Source organism: Littorina saxatilis, linkage group LG7 (genome assembly GCF_037325665.1).
Source record: "Littorina saxatilis isolate snail1 linkage group LG7, US_GU_Lsax_2.0, whole genome shotgun sequence".
NCBI classification, from domain to species: Eukaryota; Metazoa; Mollusca; class Gastropoda; order Littorinimorpha; family Littorinidae; genus Littorina; species Littorina saxatilis.
In genome coordinates, this window is record NC_090251.1 from 17,270,547 (window position 1) to 17,291,455 (window position 20,909).

The 20,909-nt window shown below is 42.9% G+C and overlaps 1 protein-coding gene and 2 long non-coding RNA genes across 3 annotated transcripts; 1 reads left to right on the forward strand and 2 right to left on the reverse strand.

Moving 5' to 3' along the window:
- Positions 1 to 752: 752 nt before the first annotated feature.
- Positions 753 to 1,955, reverse strand: LOC138970136 (phospholipid-transporting ATPase ABCA3-like). The gene has a single exon (XM_070342618.1). The coding sequence runs from the start codon at positions 1,953 to 1,955 to the stop codon at positions 753 to 755; it is 1,203 nt and encodes a 400-aa protein (XP_070198719.1).
- A 1,768-nt stretch (positions 1,956 to 3,723) lies between these two features.
- On the reverse strand, positions 3,724 to 9,747 carry LOC138970825 (uncharacterized). The gene is made up of 6 exons (XR_011457081.1): positions 8,842 to 9,747; positions 8,512 to 8,553; positions 7,909 to 7,987; positions 6,878 to 6,979; positions 6,211 to 6,257; positions 3,724 to 5,286 (listed from the first exon to the last, which is right to left on the reverse strand). It is a non-coding gene; the product is annotated as an uncharacterized lncRNA (long non-coding RNA).
- A 4,868-nt stretch (positions 9,748 to 14,615) lies between these two features.
- LOC138970301 (uncharacterized) lies at positions 14,616 to 17,739 on the forward strand. Its single transcript, XR_011456879.1, has 3 exons — positions 14,616 to 15,060; positions 15,365 to 15,550; positions 17,499 to 17,739. It is a non-coding gene; the product is annotated as an uncharacterized lncRNA (long non-coding RNA).
- Positions 17,740 to 20,909: the final 3,170 nt, after the last annotated feature.

A 20,909-nucleotide genomic window follows, 5' to 3' on the forward strand; every position in this document is an offset into this window, starting at 1 on the left:
TCTTATAAAACGTATTTCGGCACTTTGGCAACACTCTTCCCAAATGGCTAGCAAAGCTCTGAAAGGCTCTTCAAACTACAACAAATATCAAGCCCCTTCTGTTTAAAACGCTGCAGTTGTTCTTCTTGGCTACCCCATGCTATGTCGTATTACCCTTTAGCTGCCCTTGCAGACCTATCCTAAACGCCTTGTGCCTGGGGTAGAATGTGGATGCAACAGGTTCATCATCATCAGCATCATGATCATCATCATCATGATGATGATGATCATCATCATCATCATCACCACCACCACCCCCACCATCAGCTGCAGGAGCACCACCACTCCCACCACCACCACCACCACTCCCACCACCACCACCACCATCAGCGGCAGCAGCAGCAACATCACCGCCATTTTTTTTAATAATAAGGTCGAAACTAAGGAATTTAGTTCTCCTCGAAAATGTTGGCATGTTTGTCACCAACTTAGGTCGGAACTTTTGAAAATATCGTTCCATGCATTGCGCACTAGAGCGGAAGTTTCGAACTTTGGATTTAGGTCCCAACTAGCTTGGTAGTCTCCATTCATGCATTCCACTACTGGTTACACAAAAAGTGTGTTCATAAGTGGAACACTTCAGTTTAGCGTGTGCACGCATGCGCACGATACAGATCCCAAGGTTGCGAAGAAAGTCTCAGGCTTTGGAAAACACTAATACATGCATGCAGGAAAAAACAAAAAAACTTAAGGACAATAATATATAGAACACTTCATACGCTTATGCCAAAGCCCAGCGCGTGGCTGAAGACAAGGCTTGCCGCCACCATTTCCCATCTTGTCATGTGCCAGGAGCCGAAGAAGTGGTTCATGAAGGTCGCGCCGAAGAAGAGGAGACATGCGACGACCCCGGCGTAGCTGGTTTTCTTTAGGAGAGCTCCCATCATCAGGCAGAAAGACGTCGTGGCCGCTGAGTAGAGCATGAGAAAGACCCAGAAGAGTGACATAGACAGATCACCTAACAGCGCCTTGTTAGGCGTGTTGGACTCCAATGAGAAGACCAAAGTGAAGATGGTCATGAAGATAAAGTGGTAGAGGTAGATTGTCAAAAACCACGACGTCCATAAAGCTCCGGACGACAGGCCCATCATTTTCATCGTCTCCTTCAGCTTCTGCTCCTTCTCGTACACAATGAGCTTCGTGCTTTGGAACACGTTCACCACCAGCGAGATGAAGATGAGGAGATGGAAGTACGACTGGTAGTTCATTAAAATAGCACTGAAGCAACGAGCGCGCGGGAGTAGCGCAACCAAGCCCAGGCTAAAGTTGCTGTTCCCGCCCCATTCTTCTATGAAGGCTTTGGACATCCGGTACTGAATGTTGTTACTAACCGCTTCAGACTCTCCAGAACTCGATGGCGTTAACATTTCAGGACCGTATGTATGCAATTCTTGACAGCCAGGATGGCGTCGAATGTGATATTCTGCTGTGAGGGGCAGCTGTGTGGCCGTCTCCAGCCCATTGAACACAATAGCGACCACCATCGTCAAGTTGCTCGTTCGGTAAAAGTCCAGCAGTGCAGTCATGTTGGAGAATCCTATCTTCCTGTCCCAGTATTTTGCATCAGGGTGGTCTGTAGGGCTTTGCCTGTCAAAGCACGACATGAGCCTTTCGGTCAGAGCCGTCTTTGGAGTAAATCCAAGGATGTTTGTAGGCCTATTCAGCCTATTGCGTGACTGTCTCCGGGGAGTGGGGGAAAAGGGTTCGATACTAGGTTGGTAACTATCGCACACACGTGTATAATCTTTTGGAGGCACGACAGGTGTTGGTCCCAAAGTGTCTCTGGTGGCGAGTTTGTAGAAAATAAAAGCGATCGCAAGTGGAGTCGCTATCTCCAAGATGGTAACGATGATGTTGCTTTTCCTCAGCAACAAATTTTTGTACATGACGAGAACTACTTGTCTTCCAAACCCCATGATGGTGACGCTTTTCTTTTAGTCCTGATGCCCGAGAAGCATTCCTAGCAAATATGTCGACGAGTCATCATTAGTCTAGATGTGCCCCTCTTGATGTAGATTCAAGGAACACTGAGATCGGTTTGCTTACCCTCACGCTTGTTTCAGCATGGCAGGCGAGCAGCCGGTAGTTCTCGACTGATGTAAAATAAACTAATACGTCAGCTTGTTACAGAAAGGAATTACGTCTAAAATGAATAGTGTACGTCATAGTCTACAACATTTTGTTCCTCATCAAAACAAATATAAAACACAGAAGCAACTACTTCAGGTTAGTTCTTTATCAAATCAAATGTTCGTCAACTTGGTGCTGACTTCATCACTATGGTTAGGACAAGTACTGTGTATTTACGATTAATATTACGTCATTTTCTTTCGCGCGCATTCTTTCTTTCGCGCTTTCTCGCTTTCTCTGCCGTCTTGGTTCTTTCTTTCCTCACCACACACACACATTGATGATGATATGATGTGTGTGTGTGTGTGTGTGTGTGTGTGTGTGTGTGTGTGTGTGTGTGTGTGTGTGTGTTTGTGCGTGTAAAGAAAAACTATAGGCCTGTTTCCAACTTGCCATTCATTTCTAAAATTCTGGAAAAAGTAGTGCTTAGTCAGCTTCTCTCCCACCTTGAAACCAACAACCTCTGCAACCCTCTTCAGTCAGCGTATTCACGACTTTCCGACCTTGACATTGTAGTGGGGGTCAAGTGGGCGTCGGCATCATTGTCCAATCAGAAATTTTGATGCGCTTCCGCTTCCTGTCCCGCCCAGTCTGCGCAAAAGAAATGGCGCAAAACTGTTTGCGCGGAAAAAGGTGATGAAAAAAAGAACACAACCTGGTTTGATAACCAAATGATTGCGATCTTGCATTCTAGCATCATTTAATGTGGAACAACGACACATCTGATAAACAAATAGCCAGTTTGTTACCAACATGAGAAACTAGGGTTTAGAATCGAAGCGGTAAACCCGGACGCTGTTTGTACACGTAAATCCGGAGAAGCTATCGAAGTAGGTGACATGTCGTTTCACTCCGAGTGTGCCAGCACCGGCCCTCTACCCGCCAAACCCCCACTAGGCAGGGAAAGTGGTTCGACCTTGCATGAATGCAGGGCAAGTTCGAGTTTGCTAGCTAAAATTGCTGCTAGTGCTTGCCTTGTCTAGATCTGGAACTTTTTCAATTGGATTTTTTTCTCTCTATTATACTGGAATAAGTGGGTGCTTTTCTAGATCTAAGCATCGACCGAATTAGATAATGATGTTCCTTGCATTGCATTCTCCTAAATCTGTTATTCTAACCAGTTTGTTTAAGAATATAATTGTTCGTTTTTTGTTGATAAGCTTACAAGATTTTTTCTTTTTTAAGTAAGTGGTTTCACACGTACAACATGAGACCCACATGCACTAGACAATGGAAGTTGAGGTCCTCGTTCAATACCACAAATGCCAGTATTATACTTCAGACTCCTTTTGGAGGAATGTGTGGGGTTTGGGTGTTGAACTTGAAGTGGCAGATTGTTTGCACAGGTATGAATGTTCGTACGTTCGTACGTGCACGCATGTATGCAGGCATTTGTTTGTCAAGCAGGAACATGCAACATTTTGTTGACCGTATGTGAGTGCGTGTGTAATAAAACCAACGACAAACAATACAAAAAGCTCCAGCTCTGCTTCTTCACCAGTCACAGACGCATTGCGTTGTTCAGCTTTCCAGAAATATATTAACTCAGTCAGAACCGGCTTCATGAATATTTTATTTCAGGAAAAAGTCAATCGAATCTACACAAAAAAAGGTTATTGCGTTGTTCTGTCTTTGAGACTGTACCACGTAATATTGAGCTTCTAGAAGAAACATGTCTGTGGCATAGTTTGACCCAACAGATAGAGAAGTCAACAGAGGTATTCTGCCGTCAGCAGCTTTATTGCTGTTTTGAATTTGATCTTGCATAATTTTATTACATAATTTTGCAACACACAAAGAAATCGTAATTGAATATTTTACGCAAAATTAAATAATTCGCAAACATGTTTGTATGAACAAATATTATTTTAAGAAAATATGAGTGTGAGGATGGACGTATTTTGAGTGAAGTAGCAGACATTCTTTTTAAGTTCTTTAGCTACATGCACACGTTCTGTTAATTACGTTCTTAGCAGGGAGATCCAGATTAATAATACTGCTGTGACAGGTTGTGGTTTCCATACACACTTTGAATACAGGAAAACAAAAACAAAAACACAGTTAAAAAAAATGTGCACATAGGATTAAATCATTAAAGTGTACAGAATAAAAGCAACATATGTACAAAAACAAATCTCGTGGTTCTCTTGTCAAACCCACTGTAGTAAGCACAGAATAGGAGAGAAGATTTTGGAGAAGGTGGCTTTACCTACTGAAGTAAATGATCAAGAGGATTCTAAGCATCCAGTGCTAAAGCTCTCAAATCACAAGACATACACACTTGTTGTGGCTATCCGAACTGTTGATTTAAAAAAAACCATACCTACAAATTGAAAACATCTATTACAAAATTATATATATTGTATGGATCTGTCTTTGTAAAATATACTGTACAGAAAATTTTAAATAATCTGCACAAATCTCGTGGTTCTCTTGTCAAGTAGTAGGCACAGAAAAAAAACCAAAAAACCCTGTGTTTTGTCTTGTAAATTATACTTTACTAAATGTGTACAGTATTCTAAGAAAAAAAATTCTTCCTTTTTATCATATCAATTGCCTCCCTTGAATTTTATTTGTAAAATAATTCTGAGAAAAAAAGCTTTCTACTTAAAAGCAGTGCAATCAAGAAAATGGGTACAACCTGTGTGTATACCTTTATTCCTTATTCTTTTTATTTAATTGAGGATGTCACAACGCAGTTTTACTGATTTAAAAAAAAATTCGCTTCAAATTATCTCCCTTGAACAAACACTTCTTTTTACAATTAAATTTTGTTTACACGAAGAGGTAGTTTTAAGGGTATATATACAAAAAAACAATATTGCAACCTTAGATGTATTTACATTTGGACTAATTCCATTAAAAAAAAATTCAAACTATAAATGATAAATCAAAATAAAACAGATTTTGGGGCTGTACACAAGCTAATAGGATTAAACACGAAAGTCGTACCCAAGAATCGTCAAATACTTTTGCTAACAGCTATACTTAAACATAAGAAAATATGATCTGCATCTCTTGTTATGAAGATGATGGCACTGGTCCACCGAAGTGCATGCCATATATGCTTTACTGTGCGCTCTCCCTCTCAATGGTCTTTCTCTGGCTGACTCGATTCTGAGGAGATAAAAGAAAACACATTCAGTACAAGCTGTAAAAAATAACAACAAAACTAGTATTACTTAAAGTAGCTGCTGGTTTCTGAGTATTTGATTGAAGGCCCAATCCGACTTGTAAGAAGTTTGCCCGACTGTCGCAGATTTGGTCAGGTATGGAGTAAAATCATGCCTCAATTTGGTAACATACAAACTGCAATATTCTAAGGCTGTGAGTGTGAGAATACATCGGTGCCACTTTTTAAAAACTTTCTTTTTGTGTGTGCGCATGTTTTAGTGCCAAAAATGAAGAGGCCGAGTGCTCTCTCTGCAAAACTTGTGTGAAGCTTCAGAGCTCTATCAATGGTTTGAAAGAAAGAACATACTTTTCCATTTTTGACGTTCTTGTTCCCTTCCCTGTGAAATTTACTGTCCGTAGGTTACCGGATTTTGTTAATGTCCGTGAAAACCTCAACTATTCATTGCTGAGTGCCTAGTGATAGCTATCCCCCCCAACGACCTAGCACTGCTGAATCCTGATTCTTCCCATTGTTTGATTCTGTAATGAAATTGTGTAGTTGGTAGTTATGTGAGCTTCTTCTTGGAGGGGTGGGGGTGGGGGGGGGGGTGCTGGTTGGTTGGGTTTTTGGGGGTTATTAAACCATCAGATTAAAAAGTAAGACTTCATTGTAATGTGCAGATATTTGTTCAGGTGCCCACCATTTTCTATGTGAAAACATGTTGCTAACTAACATGAACCCAACCATAAAACGTGATGTAGGTGAGTAGCCCATCTAGTTCGTTTTTCTAGATGGGCTACTCACCTACATCACGTTTCATGGTTGGGTTCATGTTAGTTAGCAACATGTTTTCAAATTCTCATCAGGTAATCACGGCTGACACTAAACACAGAACAGGTGGGAGAGACATAATTCAATTTACTCACCTTCCTTGCATTGTGAGACTGGCCATATGAATCTGCTGAAGTAGTTCCTGCACATATTTAATCAAATATTCATCTTAATAACGTGTTAATATCGCTTGTTCTAGCAAATCAGACTTGACAGTTTTCTGATGGCTTGCACAATTTAAGAGCTTGCCTGTCCCCAATCATTACAATAAGAAACAACATCTAGTATGCAAGTATTTTCAGGGTATGAAGGTTTTAATATAATGTCGGTTCTTCTGGGGGCATGGAGAAACACCTTACACAAAGTAGAACATACACAACAAATTTCAAACAATTGAGGTCACACCATAGTTTTACTCACAAACAAACAACAGCAATACAATAAACAGTCTGCAAACGCCTACATGTTGTCTACACTAGGTATAAAGAAACAAAGAAGCACATGAAGACGGGCTTTGTCAAGTAGACCATTATAGCGAATGAGCAACAGCTGATGATCCAGACCACCAAATTGACATGATTTCCCCTTATTCAGTTTGTGATTGTAGTCATATTGACGATGCATGACTTCAATTTTTCAAAGTAAGTCTCTTGGTGCGTTTACGGATACATTCATTGTCACAATTACGACATGCTAATGTCTAACCTGGGTAAACTTCAATTCATGACTTTTTTCAAACTGGCATAGAAATTATGAGCATACCAGAATTATTTTCCTGTTAGACTGTCTTCTTCTTTTTCTTCTTCTGCGTTTGATATTCAATTCATGGCTGTCATATCGTCAGGTCAGTGGCTGCCATGAAGTCTGCAAATTAGATGATATTGTAAAGAAAGTACATGTAAGTAACATCTCATGATATTCTAACTTCAATTACATCACCTGTCTCACAGTCTGCCTCTTTAAAAATTAATGAATAATTTCAGTAACATAATTTTTGGGTAAAAAATAAAAAGGTATGAGAAATAATCCTCACTTTTTTTGTAATAACCCTCACCACCAATTGTTTTATTTCATTTCCATTTTAACAGATTTAGCACCTCTCCGAAAGCCAGAAATACACTTTAAATCCCACGCCCCCCCCCCCCCCCTCGGCCCCCCCTACATAAACTAATTAAATAACTAATTAAGGAAAAAAAATCCTTACATCATAAAAAGTCAGAACCACCAAAACCACCCCCCCCCCCCCCACCCATCCAATAAAACCTGAATACAAAAACACTTCAAAATAAAAAATGAAAACATTTAATTCCACTTACAAAATATAAAAGTTGTTATGCTTTATTTTCATTATCTGTTTACAAACACATAAATTGCTGTGCAAATCTTTTTAAAAACATCAATGCCTGAGACACCAGTAACCTGTTTATATTGTTGACCTTGTAGCTTTTCAGTTTAAGAGGCTGTTCTGGAATCTGCACTAAAGTCAAACATAACCATGAATACCGTGGGAAAAATATTACATCACCAAGACCGAAAAAATAACACCAACCGACACTCCTCACCCTTATTTTACCCACTATGCCAACCCAAAGACTGGAAAATAATAATCAAATACAGAATGAACAAAAATGCTTGATTTCATTTCTTCAATGATAAGTTGAAAATCTTCATTCTTCATAATAATGTTATTGGCATAATGTGTAATTGCCACAATTTACAGAGTTTAACTAAAAAAAATGATGCGATAAAAATCAAAGTGAAAACATTTGTTTTTATACTGATACCTTATTTACCTTGTGGCTTGTGTGCCTCAGGTTTAGGAGCGGCTCAAACGTCCTCTGCTCCTCAGTCTGCAAGAAATTAAGCGATGGCCTGAAGGAGAATAGAAAAAGATCCTTTGTCAGCACCCTGTGTATGTGTGTGGGTGGGTGTGTTAGATAAATAGCCGGGGGGGGGGGGGAGGTGCAATAGCTACCACGCCTAATGCAGTCTGCAAAACAAGTGCAACACTTCTACAGAGCTTTTATGATACAAAGCTTCAAATAAGAAACACATTACAATCAAATGAAAGCTGAGCCTGTCATTGCAAAATAAGGAATATACAACAATCCAGTGGCATGTAAAATATTGTTCCTTCAGAAAGATGGCTCTGACAGCAGAAACAATTTAACTTGAAGTTTGAGTCCAAAATTATTTCTCTACATTAGTGAACGTACTTGCAGTAATACCCCTCACACATGAACTATTCACAGACTGAATAACAGTGTGTTCCCAATGTTGCTTCCGTGTATCGGTTAGATCCATCTCGGTTAGATCCATCTGCAGAGTACGGATTGTCATCCGTTTAATATTAAAAAGGAAAAACAATCAGAACTTGTCATCAGTGATCAACCTACCTTGCAAGAGTGGGGTGAAACACTCATTTCCTGCCAACATGTCTGCAAAAAAAGAGGAAACAATACCAATGGAAGCTTAAAATGGTTCTTTTGTTCAATATGTGTACACGTGCTTCATTTCTGGGGTGAAAGTGTAAAATATATTGATGGATTGATAGAACAATATTGCCTCAAGTTCACCGCACCAAAAAATACTTATCAATCAACATTGTCATCACTCGATCAGCTATTCCATCTCTTTCATAAGTGTGTGTGTGATGGTGTGAGCGTGTGTGTGTTTGTGTACGTGTGTGTGTGTTTGTGAACAAGCGTTGAAAAACGTATGTTTACCTTGCTCTAGATCTACCGACTTTCGTAGGCGGAGACTTCTCTGCCGTGACAGCGGCTTCGTTTCCCTGGCAGAATTCAACATCTTGTACAGATCTGCCGGTCATTTTCATTTCCTCCGCTTCTAGAGTCACTTGATCCACAGGTTTAACGAACATTGAATGTTCTTTTAGTTCTTGTGACGGAAGTAAAATCAAGGAATTAAGTGGGCATTCCTGGGCCCTCTGCTGGCTTCATGTCCACAAAGTAAATCGCACAAACTTGCAGGGTTTGGGGGGTAGTTTATTACTTTGAAGAAGAACAGCTAGTCGTCGCTGCCCGTTCAGCATTCTTCGCGCGACTTTTGTTTTGCAGAGGAAGGCATATGCAGTTTTTTTTCCTGATGAATGTTGCCAGGGTGCACAAACTGAGAAAGCATTCCCGATTTTCCACAATTTTCTACTTCTTTACAGTCTTTTGCACAACATGATTTATAACTGCCGGTGTACGTCTAATTCATGATGCCAACCAGCTGGGTCAAAAGTTACGTTCGAGAAAATACTCGTTGAACTAAGTTCCAAACGAATGTCAAGGCCAGTTCTTGACTGGTTTTGAACTGAAGTTGGGCTCCAAATGAAAATAAACACTTCCTCCAGCTGCGCGACCCATTGATAACAACAGTTGGAACTGGTAGGAAGATGAACAGGTCTTGCGAACTGGCTACACACTGTTACGGTTCAAGTTTAAGTTCAAAGTAAACACTCAACTGAGGTTGCAGGTAATGGCGGACTTGACTTCCTTCATAACCAAATATCACTCTTCTGACAAAAAAAACGCAAATGCTATGTTAAACCGGAAAATACGTAAACCGGAAAAGGAAGCGCATCAAAACCAAAATGGCAACCCCCATGAAATTCGAAAGGTCACGGAAACAAGTCGTGAATAGGGCTGGCCACAGCACCGAGACTGTTTTGCTTCGTGTTGTGAATGACATTCTTTCTGCTCTGGATAATGATGACCTATCAGTTCTGCTTCTCTTGGATAACTCAGCTGCGTTCGATACGATCGATCACTCTGTTTTGCTCTCTCGTCTCGAATCTGTTTTTGGCGTTCACTCTACCGCTCTTCACTGGTTTAGTTCATATCTACAGGGCCGTAGTCAGTATGTGTCTGTCAATAATCTCTCATCTCCTCCATCTCCTCTCTGTTTCGGCGTTCCCCAGGGATCAGTTCTAGGCCCAGTTTTATTTGTACTATACAGCACTCCTCTCTCTGCCGTCATCAAGCAACACGCAGTCAATCACTACCTCTTTGCAGACGACACACAACTCCAACAAGCATGCAAGCCTACAGAAATCCAAGCGCTGACGCACACTCTCCAAAACTGCACTTCAGATATTAAATCATGAATGACAAACAATATGCTCAAGTTAAATGATGACAAGACTGAATTCCTTCTTTTCTCTGGAGCTTCCTCTTCGACCACTTCCCTTCCAGCCTCCATCACAGTAGGTTCTAGTGACATTTCTTTCTCTGATAGTGCTAGGAGTCTTGGGTTCATCATGGACTCCCACCTCTCAATAAAACAACACATCAAAAAAGTCTGTCAGACATGTTACTTTGAGATCAGAAGAATAGGTTCCACAAGAAAATTTCTCACTGTTGATGCCACTAAAACTCTCGTTACATCCTTCATTCTGTCTAGATTAGATTACTGTAACTCCATTCTCATAGGCTGCCCTGACTCCACTCTCCAACCCTTGCAAAAAGTACAACACTCTGCTGCACGTCTCATTTTCAGAGCACAGCATCGACAACCTCTCATGAAAGAACTTCACTGGCTTCCTGTGTCTGAACGTATTAAGTATAAAGCTGCCTGCTTCTGCTACAATATCATCTCTAAATCGGCACCTGCCTATCTTTCTGAACTGGTCTCTCTCTACACTCCCTCTCGCACCCTTCGTTCTTCTGATGTTGCTCGACTAGTAAATTTCAAGGGGCTTATTGTCCGTCAGGTCTTAATTGCCTATATTGGACATGAATTGGTTTATACGATTCGAGTTTTTACGCCCTCACGGCTTTTGATGTATGCGTGTTTAGGTGGTATCAGCCATCTGCACTTATGGTAGAATGACCAAGATCTTTAACGTGCCATTGTGGTGACACGGGGGTGGGAGATGGATACCGTCTCTGGGTCTGCACATAAAGTTGACCCGTGTCCGTCCCGGCCCGGATTCGAACCAGCGACCTTTCGATCACAAGTCCAGTGCTCTACCACCTGAGCTACCCGGGCCCCGTTGCTCGACTTCCCCGTCAAGGTCGCTTTAAACGCAAGGCTCATGGCTTCCGCACGTTTTCGTATTATGGCCCTCAGTTATGGAATTCACTCCCCTTTCAATTACGTCACTCTCCATCCATTTCATCTTTTAAGTCCAATTTGAAAACTCACTTGTTCCAACAACATTACGGATAGTTCCTTAGCATAGAGTCTGGGGATGTGAGATGTGCATAATGTGTTGTTTGAATCTGACAGTGATTGTATGAATTGTGTATACATGTATTGTTGTCACGCGCTTTGAACTTCTGATAAAGCGCTTTATAAATGCCAGTTATTATTTAAAGTGTGTCTAAACCCTGCAAGTACAAGTTTGAGTGTGTGTAGAGGGGTTCCAGTTACGACATTTTTCTGCACTTTAACCGCTCTGCGCTCAGCCGTTCGCCAACTGGCATGCGTGCTAAATTTGCTCATCCGGACTTTGCCGAGAAAACCCGGGAACTCCCGACGCGCCAGCCAAGTGCCTGTGAGAGCACAATGGACGACAGTCAGTCGTGGCGCACAAAACGTGGTGAACCACAATCGTGTTGTACCATATATGTTTGAACCTCGGGCACGAGAAAATGAAAGGAACGTGGAGGAAAATCATCTTTCTGACAACAGCAGCATGATTAATCGCCTTGGGAACACAGACTGGTGAGTAACGAAGTCACGTTTTATTTTGGGTACACAACAGATAAAGTTGGATGAAACTTAGTCTCAATCAAAAGGTACTTTACAAAACAGGGAAGGAAGTCGCGTCATGAATAATTAATTTCCAATCAAATGGCCCCTTGCAGACAGCGTTCGTTCGTGTCACAGGCGACTTCCGGCTAGTTTATGACGGTGACCCGTGGAGAGGGAAAGCTTTACATTGTGGCTGACGAAGTTACTCGACTTTATTTTTGTATGACTAGGTAAGAGGCTTCATTTGTGGAAGAAGTGTCATATACTTACGTTGATTTTCTTCACTTGGCTTAGCTGTTCTCATTCTAACCCCGTTACGGGTAGGCAACGCGTGTTAAATTCATAGCTAATACAGTAATAGAATCCAGTGGCATTCTTGACTTATTTCTGATACAAGTCCATGTAAGCAAGCCAAAGAACATTTGTCGTGAAATTGATTGACGGAATGAGCTTCAAACTTAAGCATAATTAATTAATGTTCTTCAATCGACGAAAATGGCGGACGTCAGTTACGCGAAAGAGTTGTCCCCCTTGTCCGTTAATTCCTTCTTTGACCCATGTAAACAAAATGCATTCGTATAGTTCATCGGAGTTCATTCCGTAACTTCAAAGGGATCTAAAATGACTTGTTATGATTACAAGTGCAGGTTCCACAAATCTGGAACCGCCTGCCTGTAGAAACTGCCACAGCGCCATCCCTGGCATCCTTTCAGGCCAGGCTGGCAACTCTCCACTGACCCATCATCCCCCCCCTACCCCCAACCTCCCCCCCCCCTGAACTTCACCCCTGACCAAGCAATAGACCGGAACCACCATCACCCAAGTGTAGCAGATCCATCACCATGCTGATGTTGGCTACCTATCACTAAGAAGAAGAAGAAGAAGAAGATACTTAAATGCCTCTGAATTATGAGCTATGAATTTAACACGGTCTTCTTCTTCTTCTTCCTTGAGGACTGGGTTCTTGCGAACGTCTCAGACTCAGGTTGAGTCACTGTTACCGAGAGTGGCTAGCTCCTGCAAACAGGGAGATTAAACAGGTGGGGAGGTTAAAACTATGTAGTGCGTTCAAGGGGCTCGCATGCCCGACTGCAGGAGACTGCCGCTGAGACAGGAGCGAAACGACTCCAGGTAGGACGCCGACGATACCAGTGTTGGCAACTTATTCCATTCGGAGGTTGTGGGGGGGGGGGGGGGTATAATGAGTTTGAAAAGGCTGGGTGGAGGGCGTGTTCGAGGGTCAGAGGTAGAGGTGTATGCCGCTGCGGCGATGGCTACTAGTGAGTTATTGTTTTTGTACAATCTCACTAGTCGCATGTTTCGACGGCGGGTCTCCATGCTGTTTCAGTTGAGTTTGTTGAGCATAGTGGTAACGGAGACAGGGTTCCTGTCTGTGTAGTTGTTGAACACATACCTTGTCGCTGGACCTTTTCCAGTGGAGCTTTTTCCTGTTCAAGGTGGGCATCCCATACTGTTGCAGCATACTCCAGGGTGGGCCTGACCATGTGGTGTAGGTTGCCGTTTTCGCCTTTTGGGTACACTCCCTGAAGTTGCGTCGCAGAAAACCAATAGTCCGGTTCCCTTTAGCAGCCACATTGTTGATATGGTGGGTCCATGTGAAATTGTACAAGATTGTTACCCCTAGGTACTTGCAGCTTGCGACGGTTTCTAGCTTTTGACCGTGAAGAACGTAGTCAAACAGGTGTGCGATTTTGCCTCTTTCATGGTTGATGTGGATGGTGTTGCATCAGTTTGCTGGGGTTAAAGCTCATTTTCCATGTGGTCTCCCATTCAGCCAGGGACCGGCACGGTTGGCCTAGTGGTAAGGCGTCCGCCCCGTGATCGGGAGGTCGTGGGTTCGAACCCCGGCCGGGTCATACCTAAGACTTAAAAATTGGCAATCTAGTGGCTGCTCCGCCTGGCGTCTGGCATTATGGGGTTAGTGCTAGGACTGGTTGGTCCGGTGTCAGAATAATGTGACTGGGTGAGACATGAAGCCTGTGCTGCGACTTCTGTCTTGTGTGTGGCGCACGTTATATGTCAAAGCAGCACCGCCCTGATATGGCCCTTCGTGGTCGGCTGGGAGTTTAGCAAACAAACAAACAAATTCAGCCAGGGCATCCAAGTCTTGTTGAAGCAGACCTTGATCTAGCGGTAAAGTTTAAGATTACCCATATTGGTTGAATGTACGTCAAAAAACAACCAAATCTCCAATCCCCTTTCCCTTACTATCTTTGTCTCCCCCTCTCTCTCTCTCTCTCTCTCTCTCTCTCTCTCTCTCTCTCTCTCTCTCTCTGCTTTAACTCTCTCCCTCTCTCTTTGCTTTAACTCTTTCTCCTTCTCCTGTTTCTAGACCGGCACGGTTGGCCTAGTGGTAAGGCGTCCGCCCCGTGATCGGGAGGTCGTGGGTTCGAACCCCGGCCGGGTCATACCTAAGACTTTAAAATTGGCAATCTAGTGGCTGCTCCGCCTGGCGTCTGGCATTATGGGGTTAGTGCTAAGACTGGTTGGTCCGGTGTCAGAATAATATGACTGGGTGAGACATGAAGCCTGTGCTGCGACTTCTGTCTTGTGTGTGGCGCACGTTATATATCAAAGCAGCACCGCCCTGATATGGCCCTTCGTGGTTGGCTGGGCGTTAAGCAAACGAATAAACAAACAAAAAATTCTCCTGTTTTCTGGTTTATTTTTATTGCATTATCTTTGCATGCGGGTTTTTACACCATAAGAACCATGTCTAGATGCCACTAGAGCCTGCTGCAATACTGTACTTTTGTTGTCTTTTTTTCCCTGTTTCTCATCATTTTGTTTTTCCATTTAACTTGTTGCAGATTTTCCTTTCGATGAGCAACACTTTTGAAGACTGTCATTATGACTTAAACAATTTATAGATTTTCATATTGATGTCAAACATTTACAGATTCATCGACTTCTTGACAAAGCTGAGAGAAAAAGTCCCAGAAGTGTGCCTGTGGTGCGCCAGCCTTGAAAAGTCTCACCCCCATGGCTGGTCGAAAAACCTCTAACCTTGTCCCTGAGAACTCCACCCTGCATCACCCAAGAAATCCAACGGTCAAAGGAGATTGAGATGTTCTCTCTGTCTCACACCCCTAACGCCACTGAAGGCCCAGCGGCCAGGTGGCTGGAGCACGAGGGTTAGCCTGGACATTCTGAAAGAGGGGCAGAGGACTGCGAGAAAGCAGTTACCGTTCTACTGAAGGAGCTTGGTGTTGGTCAGTCAGGTAGGGATCAGTTGCTTAAAAATCCTTCTGATCTCACAAGTCATTCCTTAAGACCAGTCTTAATATACACAGTAAGATTCAGCACAGCTGCATTCCAAACATGGAAATGATTTTTTTTTTTTTTTTACAGATGAGTAGGCGGTGTTTTTTTCTCTGTCGTAGACACCACCAACAGGACTATTAATCTAAGATATGGCTTGACAGGGAAATGGTCACTGATTCAATACCTGTAAAATATATAATTTCTTTATTTTTTAATGGAGCCATTCTATTCAAGTACATGTATGTATTTGTGTGTTCACAGTGTTGTGGTGAAACACTAGCTAGCAAAGATGGCATCGACTCCAAAAAGGCCAACCCAAGAAATGCAACAGTCAGGTGGCTGAAGCACGAGGTTAGCCTGGACATTCTGAAAGAGGGGCTGAGGACTGCGAGAGCTGTGGGAAAGCAGTTGCCGTTCTACTGAAGGAGCTTGGTGTTGGTCAGTCAGGTAGGGATCAGTTGCTTGAAAATCCTTCTGTTCTTACAAGTCATTCCTTAAGGCCAGTCTTAATATATATATACCAGGGCTCGACAATAACGAATGCCCGACAGCCCGGGGCAAGCGTTTGCAAGTAAACCTTATGACCAGCTGCCCGACAGGGCAAGTGACATTATGTCAGTGAAAATTAAAATGTATTCAAATACCTTGGCGTACAAAGGACCAAACTTCCGAAGAACAAGACTCTTCCAATGTTTCCCCCAATGTTATCGATCGCTTCTGCTAACCGGAAATGCTTTCGTTCATGTATTCACCCTATTCAGGAATTTCCGATTTGGTGACATTTCTTTAACCTAACGCGGCTTCTCATTGGTTTAGGTCACGGCTAAGTGCCAATCAATGAAGAGCTATCTGAAAACTGAGAAGCACAGTTCAAAATGGCTTCGCAGTCGTCGATGTTTTCCTTTTTAACAACTTCAAAGCGCGGTGTAGATGACACAGACGATGGTTCGAAACGAAAATCCCAGAAGAAGGCTACAACTCAGCTCTTGCTGTTCAAAGGTGGTGGGAAGAGGGAGAGAGAGCAAGAAGACCAACGTAGTCGAAGAGCTTGTTCAAAGAAGGTGGTGGGAAGAGGGAGAGAGAGCAAGAAGACCAACGTAGTCGTTAAGCAATGATAATAAATAAATACCTTCACTTGTTGAAAGAAAGAAATGCTTGCAAAACATCTTTGAGCAAAGGAGTCAGTGTGTTACTGTTTGCGTTACTCCGTTTTATTGTTTTATATCTCATTCTCTATTTAGTTTATTGTGGCAAGTAAAAAAAAATGGGGCAAGTAGTTTTGATGTGTACTTGCCCGCAAGTTGTCAGAAAAGTTAATGTCAAGGCCTGTATGCTGAGCAACAAAAGAAACGCGAAAAAATTCTGGAATGTTTGAAAAAATTTTGAACAATTGTCATTAACAAAGTTAGAATTATCAAACCACAAAAGTTTGATGAAGGCATATTTGACTAACTGTTGTGTGATTATTTTGATGCTGCGACTTTCAACACACGGGACAAGCAGGTTTAACGTTAACGAAGTTTTGGAGGTCTCGTTCAGTCAGTCTTCATCGCGCTCTCTAGCTACTGATCGGACGCTGGTGGCTTCCAATAATGTTTCTGGTAGTGTTAGTGGCTGTATTGAATCGATCTCGAAGACGTGGCAGGAAATTGCGATATTTTCTTATTGAGGTAATGCGAATAATCTACCGCGTTGCATAACTGCAGTGCTTCTAATGTGAACAGAACATTGCTGAAGGTTATAGACTGTTGACATATGCACGTTTAAAGCACATGCCAGTGCTTCTGGATCATCCCCAGCTTTAAATCGACCTGGCATTTTGATGGTGTCAATCTTGGCATCCTGGCTGTTTCAAAAGTGAGACTGGCAGCAAGGGTGCCATGGTCTCTTTTGGTTGCTAATGCATTAGTGAACACATCTCACACATCAGATTTCTCCTGCTCCACTTGCATGTGCTGCGAGCGCGCATTATGTGTTTCACGTGAAACCTACTTGTCCCATTTATTGAAACTGTCGCAGCATCAAAATAATCACACAAAAGCAAGGTCAAACATGCCTTCATCAAACTTTTATGGTTTGATAATTCTAACTCTATAATTGTTGGAGATTTTGTCAATCAAACAATGACGATTGTTTTCGCGTTTATTTTGTTGCTCGGTATATGTATACAGTAAGATTCAGCACAGCTGCATTCCAAACTATGTGGAAAAAAAATTTCAGATAAGTATGCGGTGTTTTTTTCTCTGTCGCTGACACCACAGACAGGATTATTAATGTAAGATATGGCTTGACAGGGAAATGGTCACTAGTTCAATACCTGTAAAATATACAATTTCTTTATTTTTTTAATAGAGCCATTCTATTCAAGCACATGTTTGTATTTGTGTGTTCACAGTGAAGTGGTGAAACACTAGCTAGCAAAGATGGCATCGACTCCAAAAAGGCCAACCAAAGAAATGCAACGGTCAAAGGAGATTGAGATGTTCTCTCCATCTCACACCCCTAACGCCACTGAAGGCCCAGCGGCCAGGTGGCTGAAGCACGAGGTTAGCCTGGACATTCTGAAAGAGGGGCTGAGGACTGCGAGAGCTGTGGGAAAGCAGTTGCCGTTCTACTGAAGGAGCTTGGTGTTGGTCAGTCAGGTATGGATCAGTTGCTTTAAAATCTTTCTGTTCTTGCAAGTCATTCCTTAAGGCCAGTCTTAATATATATATATATAAAACATCAGAAATTGTGAAAGAAACAATTGAAAGTCAGCAGAGACTTTCTTCCGAGATTTGTTAAAATCTCTTAGCAGAGATAGAGAGAGAAATAAGTATTCCTTCACAGACAGCCTATTGGGAGCATCAGACCCTCCTCAAGGGGGACCGAGATTTACAGAGCAAAGTCCCTTTGTGGGGGACGTATCGCAAGGTAATCTAGTCCTGAGGAGGACCATTGTATTTGTACCTAGACCAGACACGTGTTTCGACACTATTGTGTCTCATCAGTGGTCAGGTGGTACAGATGGCGAGAGTTGTCAACCCATGGTATCCAACTAAGAAGCAAACCATTCTCTGAATGGTAGCTTCTGTTGGCATGGGAGACTACCCTCATCTGACAACCCCAAGAGGATATCTGTGAAGGGAAACACTTTGATTTAAGGCCAAAGTGCAGAATTGATATTTATTAAGAAAGAATTTAGAAATTTAGACAAGTTTTAACCAAGAAATTAGGTTAAAACAAGGGAAATTTGAAAAAGCCTAAAGGGAGGTAACTCTGTACCAGCCTGCAGATCCAGAAATGGATACGCGAACAAGTTAGATCTAATTTTGAAACGGTTAAACAGGAAAAGCGGTCAACTTTTCACTGCTGTTCAACACAGGACTTGGTAAAGAAGAAGTGTTCTGCTTTATTCAATTGGATCGCTTTAAAGGCGATGCAACTTTCACGGTGACCACATTATAAAACATCAGAAATTGTGAAAGAAACAATTGAAAGTCAGCAGAGACTTTCTTCCGAGATTTGTTAAAATCTCTTAGCAGAGATAGAGAGAGAAATAAGTATTCCTTCACAGACAGCCTATTGGGAGCATCAGACCCTCCTCAAGGGGGACCGAGATTTACAGAGCAAAGTCCCTTTGTGGGGGACGTATCGCAAGGTAATCTAGTCCTGAGGAGGACCATTGTATTTGTACCTAGACCAGACACGTGTTTCGACACTATTGTGTCTCATCAGTGGTCAGGTGGTACAGATGGCGAGAGTTGTCAACCCATGGTATCCAACTAAGAAGCAAACCATTCTCTGAATGGTAGCTTCTGTTGGCATGGGAGACTACCCATATATATATATATACAGTAAGATTCAGCACAGCTGCATTCCAAACAACGTTGAAATGAAATGATTTTTTTTTTTTACCTGTAAAATATATACTGTTCAAAAAAAGAAACGCATAGTTGCTACTTGCCAAATTTGTTTTATTTTTCGAAAATTTTTACAGAAAATCCAATATTTAGATTATTTGTTTGAAATTTGGTATGGACACAGTTGAATGCACACACAGTTCATTTGCATCTTCAAATAAATCAGTCAATCAATACGATTGGGTGCCGAGGCTGTCAAGTCAGTAGGGGGTGTGACTGCCTTGAGCAGCAACAACTGCCCGGCACCTTCTGGGCATGGACTGGATCAGATGCCGGATATCTTGCTGTGGGATGGTGTCCCACTCCTCCTGAAGTGCCTGCAATAGATCGCGGTGATTTGCCGGCGCTTCTTCTTGCCTGCGCACACGTCTGTCCAATTCATCCCAGAGGTGTTCTATCGGGTTCATGTCTGGCGACATGGATGGCCAGGGAAGCACCTGGACATGGTGGTCGGTGAGGAACTGGGTGGTGAGTCGTGCTGTGTGCGGGCGAGCGTTGTCCTGCTGGAATATGGCATCCTGGTCAGCCAGAAGAGGAAGGGCGTGTGGGCGCAGAATTTCCTCCACGTATCGCTGGGCAGTTATGCGCCCTTGGACGTGCACCAGGGTGCTCCTTCCAGCGGTATTGATCGCCCCCCACACCATGACGCCTCCACCACCATGAACGGGTGCCTCATCCACACAGTTGGGCGCGTAACGTTCGTTTACTCTCCGGTAGACCCTCCTCCGACCATCATGTCGCTGGAGCAGGAAGTAGGACTCGTCGCTGAACCACACGTGTCTCCAGTGATTCCGGACGGTCCAGCAAAGGTGCTGGTTGCCCCACTGCACTCGGTTCTGGCGATGGCGGCGGGTGAGGACAGCTCCTCTGTGAGGTCTGCGAGCTCTCAAACCAGCTTCATGCAGGCGGTTCCGCACGGTCTGGTCCGATAATCGGTGTGGCCCGGGGAGAGCCTGGACAGAAGATGAGGCCGACAGGAAACGATTTCGGAGGTGGCGGAGCCGTATGAAGCGGTCGTGAGCAGCAGTTGTCGCCCTTGGTCTTCCCGCTCGTGGCAAGTCAGCAACGGAGCCAGTGGCTTGAAACCTGACCCACAGTCTACTGATGGTGCTCTGGGACACGTGGAAGTGCCTGGCGATTGCACTTTGACTTTGGCCTGCTTGTAAACGACCCAATGCAATTTGGCGGTCTTCTCTGCTCAATCGGGCCATCTTTCGTCGCTGAATTGTCGTCTGATTTCTTTGTGGCGAACAATCCGCTTTTATGAGTTTTGGAAGACATGGTGAGAGCTCAATATTCCCCGAGTTTCACGAGATTACACTGAAGCATGACGAGTGGTCATGCCAAATGAGCAATTGTGACATTGTAGCCACTGATAACGCATGCGTCACGTGCAGAGCTCACTTGTGGCAATGGACGAAAGGTCGACGACCAGATAAACATTTTCTGCAGTTTGGTGGATATCCTTGTAGCCATATAACTAAATTAACCAAATATTACAAGCTATGCGTTTCTTTTTTTGAACAGTATATGATCAAGTACATGTATGTATTTGTGTGTTCACAGTGTAGGGGTGAAACACTAGCAAGCAAAGATGGCATTGACTCAGAAAAGGCCAAGCCTCCATGCCAGTGTTACTGTAAGTATGGTTTGGTACTATTTTGCTTTGAATGTCTTTCCGTGACTCAGAAATGAAAAATAGTTTGCATTAGAAAAATACACGCTGCAGTTGAAAAGACAACAAACAAGTGTGTATTGATGTAGTGTAGACACAACCAACTTTTCAGTCGTGGCTTCTTCTTCTTCTTCTTCTTCTTCTTCTGTTGAGTGACCATAGATGAGGGCCCCAAAGGGTTTAAAATCGTGATCGTGATTGGCGTTTTTTGACCTTTCTGTGACCGTGA